Raw genomic sequence first — 15,016 nt, 5'->3', positions numbered from 1 at the left:
CTTCCAGATGAGATTTGGATTATGTAGTCATATTGCCTCATTTACAGAACCTGATGGAGAGGCCCCAGACAGCATCACTCCCCTCCATTGATAATCTATGTTTTCCCAGTATGTCCCCACTTTTAGTGCAGCAAATCTGGATCTGTGAATGATGGAGTAGCTCCAGAATATCTTTTGGTTGGCAGCTTGAGTTACTTATATACTTAACCCACCCAAAACCCAAAGGACTGGGGAGTGCAAATGTAAGAACAGAATCATAAAACAAGAACATAAAATTCCACTACATTTCTGTAGTAGGTATCACCACTGGGCTTATAGGCTGCTCCAGTCATTTCCAGAAGGCTAATGGACCATATTTACCTCAGGAAGAGGGTCCAAAGTGTGGGAGCTACTATGGAGAAGAACTGTTGCTTAATTCCTCCTTCACCCACCCACCCACCCACCCAAATGCAGTTCTCTCAGGGTGAGTATTCACGACAGGCCCGTTGTAAATGGCCAAACCAGATGGGCACATTCAGTTCTGGTGAGGCTTTGCCTGGTCCTGGCCCTGGTGCTGCACCGTAAAGGGCTTCAAAGCACTTTGAACTCAGTCATTCTTCGAGGCACCCCATGTCTGGGCTTTTTTCCCTCAGTAAGGTGTTTGTAAAGAATATAAAACAAGTTCTGTTGGATGCTTGCTCTTTCTAGGCAAGACGTAAGAATATGCAGAGCAGGGCAGAGGCTGAAAAATCAATTTGGTTATATAAGCATTTTCTTCCTCATGGCTTACAGCTTTAGATGCATCCCCTAATGAATATTGAATAAAAGTCAGTCTCCTTTAATCTGGGATTATTAGATGAAGGTTCAATCCCAGTTTTGGTATGAGATGAAACCCCTGGGATCAAACCATATTGTGGCAGGGGTTTGCAATGGTAGTGTGTGTGTGTGTGTGTGTGTGTGTATGTGTGCATGCACGTGTGCATGCACACACACCTTCAAGCCAGTGTGGACTCCTGGTGATTACCTAGACTAGTCCCTGCAGTATTTTTGACAAGATTTGGAACTGGTTTGCCATTGCTGCTTCCTAGGGCTGAGAGAGAGTGACTGGCCCAAGGTCACCCAGCTGGCTTTGTGGCTATGGCAGGATTAGAACTCACAATCTCTCCGTTTCTAGCCTGGGGCCTTAACCACTACACCAAACTAGTTCTCTTAATGGTAGAATCCTGTTGTTTCTGTGGACAGGGAACTTCCTATTCAGGATAGTTCTTCCTGGTATTTGCATTTTGGCTTATCCCCTGCCCAAGAAAGGGGAGTTTTTTCTTCTCTAGCCTGCGCAGAAGAAAACAGTTCCAGCTGGTCTTACTCCTGCTTGCTTCAGCTGACTTACTGTTTGCACAGGAAGAACTGCAAGAAAGGGAAGCTAGAGAATAAATCAGCAAAACAATCCAAACAGATGGATTCATCGAGGGTGTATTTTATACTGTAATCCGAAGGCATGGGAGATGGAAAGTTCTGATTCTCTGAATGTGCCCTTTTATAAACTATATGAAAAAGGACAAAAAGGCAGTTAGTCATGGTAAGTCATTTCAGAAATGTGAGATGCTAATGTTTGGTGAGAAAATTAGATAACTCCAAAACATAGGGGTTTAGAAACAAAAAAAACTCCAACCTTATGCCCTCGAGGGATGAAACTTGCCCTTGTATTAATGAGTCCTGTAATTTAAAAAAACTCACAGATTCAGAAGACAGCTGTCAAATTTAATTTGGGATCTAATAAGCTTGATTTGCAAAGATATTTAAAATTCCAAGTAGGCTGACAATGTGCTTCTAAAAATAAGACAGCAGGTCACTTTGCCACATTGCCAGGGGCTTCTGAATCTTAAAAGTTATTTGTCAGGCAGCAGAGAAGTAGAGGCATTGTTGTTTCTAAAAGTGCATGAATCTGTTGGGCATTGCTTGTGACCACCCACCCAAGAGAATGGATTGAGGATGCAGTTCCCCTTCCCATGGTATTACAAGATCAGTTATGGCAATATCCCAAAGTGAGGTGAATCTTGGATGGCTTGTGGCTAGAAGTGCCTTCTGATCTAGGAGAGTGGGGGAAAAAAAGTGAAATCTTTCCTGTTGGATTAGACAATAATCTTTCCAGTCATTTTGTTATAATTAAATAATTATAGCAACAACAGTAACGGTCTCCTGGAAAGTATTTGCAACACCAACTATATGGGGTAGAGCCTCTGCACAACTGATGATTGACTATTTGCAAAGATTAGATGTTCACGCAAGTTTGGGCTAACCCCTAGAGACTATCCTTGGGGTCCATAAATACAGGGAAGAAAGAGAATCCCTACATGCAAGTGGGGTACATTTTCATTTTCTTGTTCCTAAGGAAATATTAATACCCAATTGTATGTTTGAGAAATGTATATGATACAAGTGCCCTTGGCTGGAATTCAGAGTAGCAGATTTCAAAATTTCCATGATTGAGAATTTTTCTTCATGGTTTGTATAAGCAGCGGGACACTAAAGTTGTTGCGTTAGCAAAAGGATTAAAATGTAAGGCTACCCTAGGATGAAGCTTTTGTTTCAAATTATCTGTTTCCCCAAAAGTATAGTTTGTAACACCACAGGAACTGCTTGGTTATGTAAAAATTGTTGCAAACAAAAAGCCTCTGTAAGATCAGAGTTAAAATATGTTATTTTTTTAACACAAAAAAGCTTTAGTTCCAGAGCAAGGAGAATGCTTAATAGTCAGAATTAGTAGGTCAGACAGCTTGTCACTGAGAGATATTATTTTGCACATTTGTCAATCTTAAGAACAACCTGACTCCAAAATTGCTTATATGTTCAAGGGAGTGAAAGAACTGAAACAGCTTGTGGCATTTGTATTTCCTGTGTGTCTGTGCACATTAACACATTTGTAAATTATAAAGAGATACATAAAACACAGATTCACATTATGTGGTTGGTTGACTAAGTATGATGTGCCAGTCAAGTGACTGCAACTGAGCACTTCAAGTGCAGCCTTTGAGATTTCATCATTTCTAATGGGCAACCTAGCTTTCTGCATTTCAATGGAAAATAAGGATGTGACAGTTTTATTTATTTATATATTTATTCTTCATTCAATTTGCATAGCCACCCATGTCACTTTTACGTAGACTCTAGTTTTGTTGTGCCTGTACAAACTTAGGCCAGGGAAGAACTCTTACAACTTTTGTGCCAAGCACTTTGCTTCTAGAATCTGATAAGCAGGATAGAAACTATTGTCTGAAGTGCCAAAATGTATTCAAGTCTAATGTGATATCTGAAACAAAACTTCATTTCTCAGAAAAATCAGCATTCTTGCTACCTCTGTTTCTGAAACAAGTAATGACAAAGAAAACATCTACTTTTGCAAGTTGCTGATTGCCCCAAAGGTAGACATTTTGTTTTGTAAAACACATGGGGTAGAAGACATGTTGGTACTTCTATTGATGATTTCCTTCTTGCCTGCTTGTTAGGTTTATTAAGTGCTTTTCCTTTACATTTCTCAAATTCACTTTTGCACCTAGTCATGTGGTCATGGCAGATACTGGGAGGCACACTGAACAGATTTGGAGTGCCCAAACTTCAGATAATTGAATGCATCTTTTGCACACAGAGGATCCTGGGTTTAATTTCTGACATTGCCAGTTAGAAGGACCAGATATTTGGTAATGGTGAAGACTTTTCCCAGAAGCACTGAGGAGCTAGATGGAGAATTATTTTAACCCAATAAAAGGCATCTTCTTGTAACCTGAACAATTCTAGTGTAAACCAAGATTTACTGAAAAATGATTAGCCAAGCCACTCTTCATATCTCAAGGGAGAAGCCATAAGATTTTAATCTAATAATTCAGAAAAAAACCACCATGCTGTGTTTTCACACCAAACTCTAATCTAGGATCTGTTTAAAGAATGTTTGTTAAATAATTATTTGGCTAGTTCCTGTCAATACTGTATGCAGATTCTGAGTTCAGGTATAACTACCCATGTTTAAGATGAAATTAGTGAATTAAAAGCAAACCATGGTTCAGTTATGATTAGTTGCCAAAAACCTTTGTTGACATGGATTTGTATGTCAACTAAACCAGAATAAACTACTTTTGATTTGTGTGAACTGATCTATTGTGATTGCACACTAAAATAGATTTGTTTATGAATAAATTCTACTTAACTTTTCCCCAAACTCATAGTGTACTGTTTTTCGCAACCCATTTCAGGAAATCCTCCCAAGGCCTCTCTTGTGTAAACTAAGCAATTCATTGCTTAGCCATCCATTCCCAGGCATATATTAGTTTGTCTCTGGGCTTCAGAACATTGTGCAGTAAATAATGTTTATTGTTTATGAAGTATCAGTTTATCCTATAAACACTATTTATAGATGGCTTTATAATTTTTTAAAGGCACACAGAACTAAAAAGTTGCCCTGCATTGGCAAATTTGATGTAAAGCCTTCACTTGTTACCCAAGAATAGTATGAAACCATGATGGTAATTTGTTAAAATACATTAAAACAGAGGTGAAGCAATTCACACAATTAGCAATTGCATCAAATAGCTTTTTAAAAATGTGTTGCCCATCTGAAAAGCCTAATCCAGATTGGGATCCTGGCAGGAAAGGCAGAAGGACTTGACTTCACTATACTTCTAATCCATATCCCCATTCCCTCTCCTGCACCCAAGCCAAACATTCACCTGTTATTTGCTGTTGTGGGAGGAAGGTGTAAGGGGAATCAGTCCAAATTGTAATCATATTGGCTTTGAGTTAAAATTAGCCAACCACATTTCAGCTTAGCATGTCAGCTGAACTCAATCTGTGTTGTTAGTTTATAGTTCAATGTGCCGTGTGAACAATATGTCAATTAGGTTAATTGAGCAAACTGTAATTAAGTTAAGGACAAGAAAGGTGTTGTGCAGACAGAGCCAGTCGTTATGATCCAGCCCAGACCCACCATAACTGAAGTGCCCTTTAGGAAAAAAAAATCCACAAAATTGCTAATTTTGTAATGGCCCACAGTTCCTTGGAAGTATAAGCTTGAAGTTCTCCACAAGGAGCCAGTTGGTTCTCACAACACACCTAATTCAGACAGCCACAACCTGCTGAATTTGGCAGCTCATAATCAGGCTACCTAATCAAAAGTTGCTGTTGGTGGAGAATACAAGGTTCTTCCCCATTTCTTCCAGCCCTGTCTGTATCTTATGAACCCTTGTACTGGCAAGGCATCATTACATCAACGAGCTCTTCCCCACGAAGAAGACACAGGTAGAAAAGGGGATGCTGTGGATGCTGCAGCCAACCCATTTTAGGCAGGTGTGTTCTTTGGCTACTTGGTACTGAGTTGTATAATGGAGCAGTTTATGTTTTCAGCCATTCCATGCCTCTGTCTCATTTCCTTGGAAGAGTGACTGGGTAGTGCAGGTCAGAAGGGCTTGACTTCCTGGATTCACAGCACATGTCCAGGCTGGGGGAAGATGCTTTATCTAATGATTGATCCAATGGACTTCAGAGTTAGAATGTCCATCCTCTGACCCTGAATTGACCAGGGTTCTAAGTTTGCACAGGGCACCTGATCTAGAAATGATCCAGTTAAGTGTGTTGTACAAATGCAGACTTGCTGTTCCTACTTAGTCTGGTTTGTCATCCCAAATCTGGACTGGTCCTAAGATTCACTAGGATGATTGGCTTGTGAAAAGCGAGTGCTGAATTAATGGTTTAGAATAAAATCTGTCATAAATCATAAGTAAGTTTCTATTCAGCATAGCTAGCTTAGATGCTGTAACCAATCTGATGACTGCACCTATATATTATGTGTTTCCTAACAAATGCATGTCTTTATGACTCACACGCTATTTCTTGTATGCATATTTTAAACACCTAAAGCAGCTTTCCCAACCTTATTTTCTCCAGCTTCACTGGGAGCATGAACCCAGAATTCATAGTCAGCGTGGCCAAAATACTTATTGGAAATTCTAGCACTATAATCCCAAATCTCTGGAAGATGTTCAATTGGGAAAGGCTAATCTAGTACCTAAACACTCCTAGTCACTGGAATTTGCTCCTCTTCCTCAAAGACTGGTTCTAATTTTAGGCCTAGGCTCCTGTCTCAGAAACCTCACTTTGCCATGGCTGCAGGAGGTCAGTGTATCAGCTACATTGAATTTGGTCTGCCAGCTAATCTCCATTCTTGTGTACAGATTGACTAGAGAAGGTAGGTAAATAGAGTGATGTAATTTGACACAAATGATTGAGATGAGCTAAAATATATATCCAAGGTTGGGTATCTATATTTTTCTATCAATAATAAGGATGATTAAGTTTCTTATTAATAAAACTGCCAGATAAAATGCATCCATCTGTAAAACAAATGCTCACTATTTATGCTTTCCTGTACTTCCCTTTTAACCCTTAGGTGATAACTCCTGTCAGGTCAGGACAAGGTTATGTTTACGAGTTCCCTACCAAATACCAGAAGGATACCTATGATATCCCACCAGTTCGTCCTCTTCAAGGGGTATGTAGTAATAAAAATGTCATCAGCACTGAAATTAAGCTGCCACCAAGGCCTTGACATTGTATCTATTTCCTATGTGCAGGTCTGGTTCTCACATTCTAAATTAAACATGTGTTTTGTTTTTAATCTTGACAGGATGGGCTTTTGTACTGTCTAGATGGCCAGAATATTTTACAAATACACTGAAAGTTAGGAAGCAGAAAAGCAGAAAATCCACAACTCTTTTCTAAGAGAGACAGCTAATTCAACTGATCACGAGAAATATGTAAAGGCCATAAATGTTCTGCTTTGTATAGATTTTTTTTCTAGATTCTGAAACCTTTTTTTCCCATGAACATTTATAATAAATAGAGCCAGTCTTAGGGGAACATCAATTCACTACAGTAAAACCTTGACTTGAGGGATCATTTGAAGGGAGGGAGTGTCCATTAAATTCACACTTGTGTTGCTTGCATCCATTTATATTACTTGCATAATGGTGTCATTTGCAGTAAAATCTTGATTTAACAGATAAACTCAGTTTAACAGATACTTGACTGACATTAGTCTGTTAAATACAGGTTGAATGCAAACCAACCATTTGTCCATTACATCTAAAATCACTATACCAGCATCTGTTAAACTGAGGGTTTACCGTAATAGGAAGTACATACCTGTGAACCAGTCTTACTTGGTTTTTTAATTTCTCTGTGTTGAATGTCAACTGGGATAACCAGACTGAGTTTCATTTTATTCATGATTGCATACTACACAGAGATTTGGGCAAGCATTGGTGAAATCGAGGGTCTTCTTCACTGATATAACCATATTCCAGTGGGATATGAAGTCCTTTGAAAAAAGGACAAAACCATGCTACAAAAATAATATGCAAAATACTTAAGAGGCATCAAAGAGGCTAGACCTATCTTTGTTTCCTTAAGGATTCAATAGCTTCTGATGTGGTTAGTACTGCAGTCAACAAAACATGAAATCTGGTTCTGCTTGGCATTATTAGAGCTTTTCTTTCAGGAGCATAGAAATAGCACCCCACTCCCCCTCAATCCTATAAAGTCTCCAAATCTAATATGTAGTGAAGAATATTTTTGCTGTTCTCAGTGCAACAGAGTGAGGAGCATTATTGCACCTCATGAAAATTGTTGGGGATTAGGTATCAATTGTGGGGATTAGGCATCGTTAACCATCAGCAGCTGTGCATACTTCAGTAAAGATGACAGCAAGGGGGCCACTTTTCTGTGATAAATCACAAGCATTAAAGCTTCAGAAGGATCAAGGTCTGTTTTTTTTTGTTTTTTGTTTTAATTTGGTGGATCATTCTGAGCCTGAGTGCATATATGGAGTTCAAATATATATTTACCTAGTTGTCTCTTCTTGACAAGACATCAGTACCAAGTGATTTGGACTGAAAAGCAGCTGACTTACCAAAGGTCTTTCACAGTGAAAGGTGTGAAAGGGACTTAACTTTGCCTTTTGTCTTCTGTAGCTAAGAATCATTTTTCACAATGTTTTTTAGATGTAAATCTCTAATTTTTTGTTACTGATTCAAGGTGTGCAACAATACAGCATATTGTGCTTGCTGTACTGTATTATTCCACACCTTGGATCTAAACAAGTTGATCATAAAAATAAACTGATCAGAGAACAGGGATTGGCTACAGCTCCCTGCTGAGCTGTGCAACAACCCTTAAATGACTAGTTGACTTAGTTCTGTTCTTTTTTCCCCTGGAAAAAAACAAGCACTTAGAAGTCTTGAGGGCAGTTAATCCGCTGATAATCAAAGGGGACTTTTGCTCATCTGCTTCTGGTGTGTTTCTTTTAAACACATCAGAAGCAGAAAATCTGCCAGCAAAAGAGTACTGCCAAGATATTTTGCTGCTTGGGGTAAAGAACAAAATGATATTCCTCACCATCATCTTCCTTTTCATGTGTAGAAGTAAACTGGACTTAAATCCTAGGGAAGCCACAATACTCTTAGTCCATCTGAGAGGCTGCTTCTCTTTTTGAAGGGGCCAGTGTGAGACATGCAGCACTGCCCTACCAAGATTGCCAGAGGATTCAGGAGGAATGATCAGAAGCCACTTCTGCTTCCCAACTTCTGTTGTGTGAGGCACTTGCCTCATTGTGCCTAATCATAGGGCTGGCCTTGAAAGGAGCCGCTTGGCTTGTTAAACAAAGTGCTTTCAAAGGTTCATGGAAGGGAAGTAGGGTGATTGAGAGGCAATAAACAAATTTTGTTTGCTATCAAGAGACATTGGACATGCTGTACATTTATGGCTATTGGCTGGAGCTGCTTTAGTTACCCTGCGGAGACATGCCATTTGCCAAGGAATCAATTAGAGAGCCCAGACTGATTTCATCAAGGCTGATGATGTTTCTCTTTTGTGTAATGCATTGTTTCTCCGCTTAGATTTATGATGTACCCCCTGGATCAGTTAAAAGTCCTACACAAGCAGCTCAAATGAGTGATATGAAATCTCAAGGAATATATGATGTTCCTCCCACAAAAGGGGTAAGTTTATTGATGTTCCATTTAAAGCAAACATGTAATTTCATGCTGAATTAAAGACATGTTTAAACAAAAAGTATATTTTGCATTGAAGGGAAGATGGGAGAAATAGCAGAGAGTGCTTTGAACTCCAGGCCTCTTAACATTCCCCTCAAGCTTTATAGCTCATTTATTTTTTGTTTGGTTTTTTATAACTGTTATAAAGGTGCACTGCAGAGCATAATTACTATCCTTATGTAAGATATTCTTGTAATTAATGTTTTTTAAAATATCTGTACATATGCAATGGACTGATTGTATCTTTTTGCTTATCTAAGAGGAGTTCAAAAACTATGAACAAGGTATAGTCTTTTGTGAGGTTCCATCAGCACAAATCTCTGTGTAAGGTTAATATCAGAATGCCCATTCATTGTGCAGTCAGTTTGTGTGGCCTTCACTTCTGTGATACAATGACTGGATTCACACATCATGTGAACTCTTAATATTGCTAATCTGGTTTAGCATGTTGTGTCAATCCAGCTGCTTTAGTAAGGGCCCTTCCACATGCTCCAGTCAGGGAAAGGGGTAGGCTTTGAGCGTCTCCCCAACACAGTAAGGCTGTTGCAGTATTTGCACATCAAGCCAATTGACACTGAAAGTTGATCAGCTCCTTTCTTGCTCCAGAAAAAAACCCTATGAAAATAGATTTGCGATTTTTCCTCTCTGGTAGTGGGATAGAAGGTTTCCACTGGTAAGAACATCTTCCTCATCCCAGCCCATGGAGTTTTTCTTCTCCTCCTAGAGTGAAGGTGCTGAAGGGTCCTGACGCTATTCCTCCATTGTTTCCAGGCTGATCTGAAGTAATTTGCTATGTTGCTAGAGAACAGCTTAAAAAAAAATAAAAAATACACACACACAGCAAGAAAAGAGCAAGGAAAAGGACAGGGCATTGAGTATTTGGAGGGAGTTCTAGCCAGCTCAAGTGGAAAGATGAAGGCACTCAAGGAGTTCTACACAGTGGTATCCAAATAATTTTGATGATTTAGGGGCTATGTGGAATGGGTTTAGCCATTGACCATTAGCATGATGTGTAAACGGGGTCAATTTGTAACAGTCTTTGGTACAGAGCATTACAGTCAGTGTCTTGGTATCCATGAGGTAGGAGTAGTAGGGTGAGGTTGTCATCTTGTGCAAGGTATCTGCTGTGCAAGATATGTTTGTTGTGCTATGTTTGAGCTTGACAGATCACAGCTCAAAAAAACATGCTTCCAGCTGCTCAAATTTCATAATGTGCAGGTTAACTGTGCTGTAGGAAAACCACCTGAACAATTGCTTTCTGTGCCAATATTAATCTCTGGCCACTTTCAAACAACTACATTGTTTTTCCAGGACTTGACCTTACTCAGCCAGAAATAGCACTTCCACAAAAAGTAACTTTGCTTGTTTTCCACATAAATAGTAGTAATTTATACATTTGATACCTTAAATGGTGTCATTAAGAAATTACTTTCAGCTTAGTAACTTAAATGTACTTGTTATGTTCCAGATCTGTACCAATCCCTCTTCCTCATGCAGAGATGATGTGGATGCTAGAGAAGGAATGCCTGATTTGGCTGCTTGCTTAAAGCATGAAACAAGATCGGAAGGTGTATATGATGTCCCTCCTCCCATGGCCAAGGCAGCTGCCTCTTCTGAGTTGACACCACTCCAACAAGGCCTCTATGATGTTCCAGTGAGCCACCAAAATCAATTTGTTGGACAGCAGATAGTTTCCCAGACAGATATTTATGACACCCCTCGGGGAATTCCCTTCCCTGGACAGCATCTAGCATTTGGTGAAAGTCTGAATCCTGATGGAAAAGAAGGAATATATGATGTCCCTCCACAGGTCACACAGGATACTAAAAGGCTGCAGGATGTGACTGATGGGATGAACAGATTGTCTTTTTCAAGTACAGGGAGCACCAGGAGTAACATGTCCACTTCTTCCACAACATCAAAGGAATCTTCTTTTTCAGCTACTCCTTCTCAGGACAGAAGACTCGTACTGGATCCTGACACAGCCATAGAGAGACTTTATTGGAATCAGAACACAGTAGAGAATGCTGTCTCCAGTTTGATGGCCTTCATCAATCCTGACTGGCGTTCATATGAGAACATGGAAAAACATATCAACAAGATACATACTGCTGTTGACAAAGTGGAACAGTCGCTGGTTGACTACCTACATTTCGCAAAGGGGTCAACTGCCAATGCTTCCTATCTCTCAGAACTTAGTCTCTACAATAAAATGAGGAGGGAGCTGCAGAGATTGGAAGATTCTTATCAGATTTTGACCCAGACTAGCCATGACCTCAGTACTTGTAGCTGGTCCTTGAATGTCCTAGCACTCAACAAGCCTCAGAACAAATGTGATGACCTGGATCGTTTTGTTATGGTGGCAAGGACAATCCCAGATGATGCCAAACAACTGACCACCAGCATCAGTATCAATGCTGAGGTGCTCTTCAAACAAGGACCTTGCAGCTCATGTATAAAAAGTGCATCAGAGAGCATGAATCCTGCTGCTGATTATGTGTATGATAATCCTCAGGCCCTAACATTGCATCCTGGAGATAAAAACCAGGACCATTGCACTTCTCTATCACCACTCCTTTCTAAAGACCAGCCTTACCAATGCAACAGCAATAATAGCTTAGAAAAGAGCTGGATGGATGATTACGACTATGTGCACTTGCAGGTGAGTTCCACCTACCTTTCTAGATGTCTCAGCCAGAGCTTCCGGGATGCTTATAAGCAGGATCTGAAGTCAGCAGTCCTCCCTTGCTATTTTGACTTAGGTCTCTGAACATGTAATATCCATTTAGTTATAGTGGATAATATCCATCTTCTAATTGTCTTTTCAAACTATGCCTGAAGTGGTCATAGACACACCCTTTAGGAGTGAATTTCCCAAGTCACTTGCTTTTCAGATGTACTTATGTCCGGCATGAGTTCATGCCTCAAATATGATTGATGGGTGAGGAACAAAAATGTCTTTCTAGTATTGTATATTGGGCATTTCAGGATATTTCAGGCCTGATTAGATCTGTGTTATGGGATCTGCTGCCTCTCTTGCTTCCCACCCAATGGGTGATTACTGTCCTTCCCAACTCCACACTCCCTACTTCTGCACCATGGAGTGGAAATTGTCCACCAGGATGCACCAGTCGGATTGTGGGTTCCAGAGATATGTCCTGGCAGTAACAAGCCATTCTCTCTCCTGCTTAACTGGTTAATGGAAATGCAAAGGGGAAGGCTCCAGCCATATGGCAGAATGCACAAAATCCTTTACTGCCTCCCCTGCCATTTCTCTGGTTTTGCAACTCCTTTTATTAAGATCATATCAAACTATAAGTTCTTACTGTTCTCATTTACTTTTTCCTCACTGGCAATTAACCCCAATGTAAACATAATAAAATACCTGCTGTTTAATAAACTACTTAATTGCAATCTCAAGAGATATTGTTTGTATGACGTAACTTTTTTGTATCTCAAATATTCTCTGATCAGGGGAAGGAAGAGTTTGAAAGGCAACAGAAAGAGTTGCTAGAAAAAGAAAACATTATTAAGCAGAACAAGATGCAGCTGGAGCATCATCAGGTAAAGATCCCTACAGGTAGCATCTGAACTATCAGGAGGGCAAAAAAGAAAGAGGAGGACCCTGGAGCTCTGGGAGGTAGTTGTTAAACTAGGAGATTACACTGAGATGCTGTCCTAAAAGAAAGCAGCCTGTCCCAAGTATTTATTTACTCACTAAGAGATAAATTATAAGTACATTACATATGATACTGCCCTAACTCCTGGCTGTATTTACCTGCTTCAGATCAGAATTAATATACATGGAGTAGGAGGAGTCCAAGTCTTCTCCCCACTCCTAGGGGAGTTCTCAAGCAACCATGTTTGAGAAAAATGTGCATGTGTCTTTGGGCACAACAGTTTATTTAAAGCCTCCATTGATGCAAGTGATCTTCTCCAGAATACTATAAGCTATAAGGAGTTCAAATAATTTACTTTCTTACTCCTCACCCACAGTAGTTTTCTGTCTTCTTTTCCCAAATGCCACCCAACATTTCATGCCTGTTTGTTCTTCTCCAGTCCTCTGTGGATGATTGGGAAGTACCCATTGGGGATGTTTGTTTTTTAAAGTCATCATAATTTCAATGAAATTATATTATTGTTGATCATTGATACATTCCTAGGTCTGTGTTTTACACATATGACAATCTACAGGCTTGTAACCTAAAGATCATAATAATCAACATTTAAGAAATGTTTTATATTTCCTCCTGTCTTGGGGTTCTTCACTGTAGCCCACTGATCTTTGGTTGCAACCTTGTCAGGTCTCAGCCATCTATTAAAAGGAATGGTGTCAAGCGCTGATAAAAGTACATGGTGTTGACTCTCCTGTTCGCCTTTCAGTTGAATCAGTTCCAGCGGTTGGAACAAGAAATCACAAAGCCGGTAGAAAATGACATCTCAAAGTGGAAGTCACCTCAAGGCCTTCACCCAACGAAGAACTTGGTAGCCACTCAAGAGAGGCAGCTTCTTTTGTTTTATTCAGAACAGTGCGAAACTCATTTTAATTCCCTCTTGAATGCCATTGATGCCTTCTTCAACTGCATCAGTGCTGCCCAGCCCCCAAGGATCTTTGTAGCTCATAGCAAGTTTGTCATTTTAAGCGCTCATAAACTGGTCTTCATTGGGGATACCCTAACTAGGCAGTTGACAACTCAGGAAATGCGCAACAGCATCATGAATTCCAGCAACCAGCTGTGTGAATTGCTCAAAAGCATTGTTATGTCAACCAAGGTGGCTGCCTTGAATTATCCTAGCACAGCATCTTTGCAAGATATGGTAGACCGTGTAACAGACCTTTCCCACTATGCACAGTTGTTTAAATGTTCTTTGGTTCACATGGCATCTTACTGAGGTGCACAGGATGGACTCAAACCAACAAGGAATAATGCTTAAGAACTGGAAAGTGTCTTCTGTAATATGTACAAATTTTAAACTTGATCATGTATTTTTTTTTTCTGTAGATGTTTTATATTGAATATTTTAAATTCATTTTATGGATTAGAAATTACAAAGGTTTTCAGCAATCTCAGTTTATCACTTTCAGTATACATTTATAAATGTAAAATGGTATTCTGCATATATGTATATGTGGGGACATTTCATAGAATCCATTATGTAAGCACCTTAACAAAAACATCCATCAGTTCTGTGATGTATATATGGCCTTGATTTTAGGATATCCATTAACAGGATACTATTTTTCCCTTTTAGGGGCTATAATGTATATTTTATTTTAGCTTAATTATGTCATATAGACAATGTTGTAAAGGCTATGGCAACTCTTAAGGTAAATATTGTTTTAAGTCCAAAGGGAAGATGCCAACAAACCCTACCTGGAATAATGGTTAGCAAATAAACTATATCCCCCTTAACACTAATGCTCTGCAAATTTATTTGGAAGTGAAAATGTGTTCATTTCCACATATTTCATTTCGAAAGGAACATGCCCAGAATGACTGTCTTAATTTTACTTTAGTTTCTGGAGACTGCCATTTTGAAAAAAATTAACTGTACATTTCACAAGAGTAAGGGCTACTAGTTTGGACCTCAGAAATCCAGTGCTAATTCATTCTTGCCATTTAATGATTATCCCAATTTTCACCAGTCCAGATCTGGTATCCTTACAATAATACCGGTTTCCCATCTGAGTACTGCAGTCAGTCAAATGTCAACATCTGATAATGTTCAGAGTCACACTCCATCCTGAATTGAGTTTAAGCAGTGAGGAACCAGATAATACAAGCTGAAAAGTATACTAAATGGTGCCTGAAAAAGTCAAACTGTGGAGCTACAAACCACAACTGGTGATTAGATATCTTTCTCTTCCAGGAACCCAACAGACATGATTCAGTTGAAGAGTGTATGATCTTTAGCATCTGCACTTATTAGCAGTGAGGGGG

The 15,016-nt window shown here is 39.5% G+C and overlaps 1 protein-coding gene across 2 annotated transcripts in view; it reads left to right on the top strand.

Annotated features, from left to right (window-relative positions):
- NEDD9 (neural precursor cell expressed, developmentally down-regulated 9) overlaps positions 1-14,488 on the top strand; it is a 60,682-nt gene extending 46,194 nt beyond the window's left edge. The window contains exons 3-7 of one of the 2 annotated variants that reach the window (XM_007427162.4): positions 6,413-6,514; positions 8,919-9,020; positions 10,543-11,736; positions 12,549-12,638; positions 13,458-14,488. In XM_007427162.4, the coding sequence (XP_007427224.1) occupies positions 6,413-6,514; positions 8,919-9,020; positions 10,543-11,736; positions 12,549-12,638; positions 13,458-13,967 (1,998 nt within the window). In that variant the 3' untranslated portion in view covers positions 13,968-14,488. The remainder of the gene's footprint in view (positions 1-6,412; positions 6,515-8,918; positions 9,021-10,542; positions 11,737-12,548; positions 12,639-13,457) is intronic. The other variant, XM_025166005.2, reaches the window with a different exon arrangement.
- Positions 14,489-15,016: the final 528 nt, after the last annotated feature.

This window comes from Python bivittatus, unplaced genomic scaffold, assembly GCF_059951505.1.
Source record: "Python bivittatus isolate LINGU-HERP-01145 unplaced genomic scaffold, Pbiv_v1 ctg000840_np1212, whole genome shotgun sequence".
Taxonomy (NCBI): domain Eukaryota; kingdom Metazoa; phylum Chordata; class Lepidosauria; order Squamata; family Pythonidae; genus Python; species Python bivittatus.
This window is presented reverse-complemented; position numbering and strand designations above follow the sequence as displayed.